Genomic DNA, 6,148 nt, shown 5'->3' with positions numbered 1-6,148 from the left:
TTACTCTTTATATTGTTTTGTCCTTATGAAGGGACGTTAGGCGTTACTACCCTTCCTGTTTCCCCTAGTTTCATCTCTCATCTTCTCTTAGAAGATAGGATTGGGGTTAGCTTTCCTAGGCTAATTCCTGGGTAGTTTGTTGTTATTCGTTTTTCTTTTTCTTTTCTAAAAAAAAAAAAAAAACCAAAAGACAGAGCTGTTTTTTTTTCTCACCCACCTTTACAACTTCAACCCGCATTAGATGATATAATTACAAACCCTGCCACTCATTGGTATCCGCGCCTCATCCCCTTCTATTAAACAAGAAATCCACCGCTGCAATTTCCGTGTAAATTGAAGCCCAAATTCGTCACTTCAATTAAACTGTTAGAGAGAGAAAAATTAGAGAGCGGTATTTTAGTGAGAGGAAGTTCGTATTAAAAAGACTCGTGGAGGCTTTCTTCTATCGATGCGTGGAAGACAGGTGACACAAGGGAGAAGAAATGGCGAGATCCTGCAAAAAAACATTGTTAACATGGCGGATCGTAACGCTCCTTCATTTCTATAAATCGCAACCTGTTTGATTTTATTAGTCTTGGTGTGGTGTACCTTCATTCTCTCCTCATATTCTTCTTTGGCCGGAGATCTTCTTCCTCTTTTCATTTTGTACATACTCAGGTCCGAAAAATCCTCCGTCTCTATCCCTTGCATTGCTGCATCTACATTGTTGTTCGATTATTTCTCTTGCGAATTTCTGTTACTTATCGTTTAGTTTGTTGGATTCGTTTGTAATGCGCGTTTTTCTGTAATAATTTGTTATTTCGTTTTTTAATTATATTGTAAGGAATTTGATTTTGCTTGTTGCGGTTGATTTAGGGATGGCGGAGGTATCGAAATTGTTGTACATAGTAGTTGTGGATGAGAAGGAGAAGAGTGAGAAAGGGAAAGAGTCTTTCCGATATACGCGTCCGGTTTTGCAGAGCACTCTGCAACTCATGGGATGTAAAGCTCGTCATGCTTTTAAGGTAGAATATTATATCTTAATAATCTTCATGTTCTGCTCGGTTTTTCACTTTTTTTTTATTTGTTAGGAAATTGAGATATTACCTTGGAAATTTAAAATGTTACTCCATTTTTATTGTTCACTGATTGGCTGCATTTTTGCTGCAAATTGTAGATTGATTTCTTACTTGGGCGTGGTTATGATTACTTATAATGATAATTTTAAGATCTGTGCACCCGTTGGGTTGGTGGATCTGTACTGCCATGTGTTTGTTGAAAGTCCTGAGTTTTAGCTTCTCTTTAACTTATACGTGTATATAAAAGAAAAATATGTTGCTCAATTAAACGCTGTCATTTATAAAACAGAAGATATTTTCTCAACCATGTTATAATCTGCTTCCTTTTCGAATAATCTTTCCTTGAGTGGGCCACTGATTTTGTTTGTTTCATAATCTGACTTAGTTTAATGGATCCATATTTCATCGACCTCTACTGGTTTTGTCTTTGATTATACACGGAGGCTATTATATGTGCTTTACAGAAGCGTTAAACCATTTTGGAACTAGATTTTGTTATGAAATTTGCATATTGCCTTGCTTCGAAGACTCTGTGTTTCCAATCAAATTTCTAACCTTTGTTGTGTAGTTTTAGTAATTGGAAATGGCATTATTGGGAGTTTCTACGACTTCTGTTTATCTGTTGATAGTTGATACATCAGAGCTAGTTGTTTCACAGATTGGAAATCTTACAAAGTCCCTGCCTATTTTTGTTCTCCATAATGCATGAAGTCTTGATAGCATTTGTAAAATTTAGGCGTTTTGGTATATTCTGCATTGATGGTGCCTTTTCTTTACCCAATACCCCAAGTTGATTTATGCTAATCGTAGTTTCCCTATATGGTTTCTCTGTTGTTTGCTTTCTTTTAGTTTCACTAGTTTATTTTCGGCATGGAATTATTAGTAATTTCATAATTTTCGTGATTTAACTTTGATATTCCTGTTGACTGGTTGGTTGTCATGATTACTAAAGGAAGTGGACAATTATGCTGATTATACTCTTTCTTTCCTTGTCAGGTTAGCCAAAGGGTTTTTGAACAGATGAGAAGTCAATCTTTAACTGATGCTCCACTTCTAAAAGACGTGGTGGTTAGTGGTGTTGATGTTTCAAAGCGAAAGGAATGGAAGGATTATAGGAGTCTATCATTTGAGCTGTACAAAAGGCGTACTACTGTGATTGTTAGAAGAGAAACTTTCCTAAATGTTGTTTGTGATTCTCTGACCGAATACAAGTATGTGGGTCCTAACCAGAGGGCAGACTTTGTTTTAGCATGCAGGTAGATAAAAGTTATCTTATACCTTCACTAAATAATATTTGTAATCCATACTCATTTAGCAGAGGGTTAGTATCGTGACCTGCTTGTGCTACTATTCAATTGTCTTACATATCCTAGCAATTTTTTTTAGTAGTTGACTTGAGTTTGATATGCTACAAGTTATTTGATCTTTGTTTTCACGAGGTGAGAATGATAATACGCATTAAGGAGAGAAAACCCCTACATTTTTTGTAGTAGTCGACTTGAGTTCAATATGCTACAAGTTATTTGATCTTTGTACACACGAGGTGAGAAATAATACACATTAAGGATTAAAAAAACCCCTCTTTTAGTGTACAGTTGAAGAAACTGAAATAAGAACTCTTTTACAAGCAGATGTCATTGGAACCTCCATTTCTAAGCTGTTTGTGTGGTTATCTTTTTCCGTGTCTTTTTTCTGAAACCTGGAGTCTGTTCGAGTAGTTGGTAATCTTGGTAGTGTCTTGCAAGAGGTCTCTCTAAGCCAAATCAATAATCTCCTTATGTAGCTAATATGTTGCCTTCAATATCTATTTCTTTTTACAAAGATCTTCTGAAAGTTTGTGATCTTTTACTGCTATCAGAGATGGTTCTACATGTTTTTTTTTTCTTTTTCTTTTCTATTAAGTTTTAAATAAACTGGTATATCTTGAACCTGGTTCTTCCTTTTAAAGGAGGCTTGAGTATCTTCTGTATATAAATTTTTCTCCTGCGGTGTTTACTGAAGATCATTAAGCACAGAGGTGTCAAAAGCTTAAATGAAGCTTTTTCAATGTAGAACAATTCTTTTTGCTTTTTTTTTTTCCCCTTAGACAGCATATAATGAGGATAAGTACTATGTCCGAGGAGGTTGTTTGCTCTGATTGGCTGTTTAATCTGATATGCTATCACTCTGAAATTTGTTAGCATGATTTGCTTTATATTATTTTCTTACCTACATGAAGATACATTTGAAGTAATGCAGATTTTATGAACTCTTGTGTTCTATGAGATTCTGTTTTTTTTCTTGTAGAATCAGAGAAAGAAAGGAATCTGTAACCGTTCTGTTGTGTGGCACTAGTGGCTGTGGGAAATCTACTTTATCTGCATTGCTGGTATGACTCCATCGAGTAAAAAGTTGACCTTGATTGAAATTATGATGTAGAAAGCACATATGTTTGCTCCTTTGTTATATCTTAGCTTAGCCCTCTCACTATTTGCATAACTAGAGTGTTCTGTGTTTTTCATGCAGGGTAGCAGACTAGGAATTACAACAGTAATATCTACTGATTCTATTCGGCACATGATGAGGAGTTTTGTTGATGAGAAGCAAAATCCTTTACTCTGGTCTTCAACATACCATGCAGGGGAGTTTTTGGATCCTGAGGCAGTTGGTGAAGCAAAGGCTAGAAGAAAAGCAAAAAAGTTGGCTGGTATTGGAAAGTCACTTTCTAAGGATGATCTATCTGATGGTTCTGCTCTGAGGTCTGAAAAGCAAGTCCTAGATATGGGTTTGGGAACTTCCGAATTTATTAGCCCGAAACAAATGGCAGTTGAAGGATTCAAGGCACAAAGTGAGATGGTGATTGACAGTCTTGATCGTCTAATAACTGCATGGGAAGAGAGGAAAGAATCAGTGGTTGTTGAGGGAGTTCACTTGAGTCTTAATTTTGTGGTAAGTAAATTCCATTAGTATTCTATTCAATAGATGCCTTTCAAGTCTTTAAGCATTTTCTCAATTTTAATCCAGATGGGACTTATGAAGAAACATCCTTCAATCATACCATTCATGATATATATTACGAATGAAGACAAACATTTGGAGCGATTTGCTGTACGTGCAAAGTATATGACATTGGATCCAGCTAAAAATAAATATGTCAAATATATCAGAAACATCAGAACAATCCAAGATTATCTTTGCAAACGGGCTGATAAACATCTTGTCCCTAAAATCAACAATACAAATGTAGACAGGAGTGTAGCCTCCATCCATGCAACAGTTTTCAGCTGTCTTCGCAGGCGTGAGGCAGGCGAGTCACTTTATGATCCTACCACAAACACTGTTGAGGTTGTTGAGGAGGAGTATAGAAACCAGTGTGCTGCCAATTCATTGAGCTCGAAAGGAATGTTTCAGCTAATTCAGAGGAAAGGTTCTTCTAGGCATCTTATGGCCCTTGTCAACACTGATGGGTCTGTGGCAAAGGCTTGGCCTGTTGGACCTGTGGGTAGTAGTGGGAAGCCTTCCCTGGGTAATGGAACTGACAATGAAATAGGGATCCCTATGTATGGACCGTTGAAGATTGGTAAAGCTGAACCTGTTAATCTTCAGTTCGGTCACTTCGGTATCAGTGCTTGGCCAACTGATGGGGGTACGAGTCATGCTGGAAGCATCGATGAGTCCAGGGCGGAATGGACTGATACTGGAAGTAAATATCATTCTTCTTGTTGCAGCTCGCCTAGGAATTCTGAAGGACCTGCAAAGGAGGTACTTTTCACATTATTGTTATTGTTATTTTATACTAAGCTCTTTTAAATCTAAGCAGTAGTTATAATACTAAAACTTCATCATAAGTTAACACTATGGTTCACCCGTAATGGACCTCTTATTTTCTGATATTTTGAGAGTTATTTTCTTTTTTGTTTTGTGGTTGGCTTGTCTCTTCAGCTCAAGGAAGAACATTCAGTGCATGGCAGTGATGAAGAAGCTGATGATCCACCAGAGTTAGACAGCGATGAGGATTTTAGTGATGATGGTGATGAACATGCACATGAAGAGGTAGGAGTTCGGATGTTATATCAAATGGCTCATGATGAGGTTTATTAGTATGTGTAAATTTGTTGCATTATTTAGCATTACAATAGGCTCGTAAGATTGATTAGAATCTGAGAGTTTCTTGCATTATGCAAAAACTCAAGAACAAGAGTAATTTTCACTTGAACTTGATATTAATTCTACTTCTGACTTGGATTTTGTGAACAGGTCGGTTCAGTTGATGAGGAGTCCACAAAGTCCGATGAAGAATACGATGATCTAGCAATGTTGGATGTGCAGGAGAATGGGTATTGGTCTGATGACGATGAATCCAAAGACAGGGTGCCCCCGATTTTGAGGGGCCTTTCTAGCCCCTTGAAAGGAGACAAGTACATGAAGAATCTAGACCGTTTTCTTAGAACAAGAAGTGAGCCACTGGGTGATCCATTATGCACTTACTTAAATCCGATTGTGGAAAAGGGTGAGAGAAGAATTTCAAACTCGAGCAATGCGAAAATGAGAAAACGTTCCCTCAGCATTCCAGCCATTGGAAAACATGGTTCTGTAGTTAGTGACCCAATTTCCTCAGGAGCTCCAGAGAGGTAGAAGAAACAGTTTTTTTGGCTAACTTGTTTTCTCACTCAAATTATCTTTACCTTTTGTAACTTGTAGTTGAGGCTAAATGTGGCTACCCGTGCATGGTGTTCTGTGGCTATGCGCACAACATTTGCTTGGAAGGGCTTTGTATTTTATGTTTTCTGGGTCAATCAGAATGGAAAAACGGTCGAATCGGACCTTGCACAGTGTGATTTATGTAGGGCTTTAATTAATTGCTAGAAAAGAGAAATAGTGACTTTTAACTTCTTTTTTGTTTTTTTTAAGATTTTACGTAAATACATTCTAGTTTCGAATTCATTTCTGTAAGCAAGCTAACTATGCTGAACTTGGAGAATGCCACAACAAAAAATATTAAGAAGCCTGTGAATAGACCCAGCAAGCAAGAATAAGCTGCGTGGTTATTCACCTCACCTCCTAGGGAGCAAGAATAAATGAGTAATGGATGAATTTGGTTCGAATAGCTA

The 6,148-nt window shown here is 37.2% G+C and overlaps 1 protein-coding gene across 1 annotated transcript; it reads left to right on the top strand.

Annotated features, from left to right (window-relative positions):
* Positions 1-360: 360 nt before the first annotated feature.
* LOC136222212 (P-loop NTPase domain-containing protein LPA1 homolog 1) lies at positions 361-5,872 on the top strand. The gene is made up of 8 exons (XM_066009767.1): positions 361-657; positions 856-1,004; positions 2,055-2,314; positions 3,345-3,426; positions 3,564-3,986; positions 4,062-4,799; positions 4,980-5,090; positions 5,295-5,872. Exons 2-8 carry the CDS (start codon positions 858-860, stop codon positions 5,670-5,672), a joined length of 2,139 nt encoding a protein of 712 aa, XP_065865839.1. The 5' UTR covers positions 361-657; positions 856-857; the 3' UTR covers positions 5,673-5,872.
* The last annotated feature ends 276 nt before the right edge of the window (positions 5,873-6,148 follow it).

Source organism: Euphorbia lathyris, chromosome 3, assembly GCF_963576675.1.
Source record: "Euphorbia lathyris chromosome 3, ddEupLath1.1, whole genome shotgun sequence".
Lineage (NCBI taxonomy): Eukaryota > Viridiplantae > Streptophyta > Magnoliopsida > Malpighiales > Euphorbiaceae > Euphorbia > Euphorbia lathyris.
The sequence above is the reverse complement of the archived record's forward strand: the minus strand, read 5'-3'. Positions and strand labels throughout refer to the sequence as shown.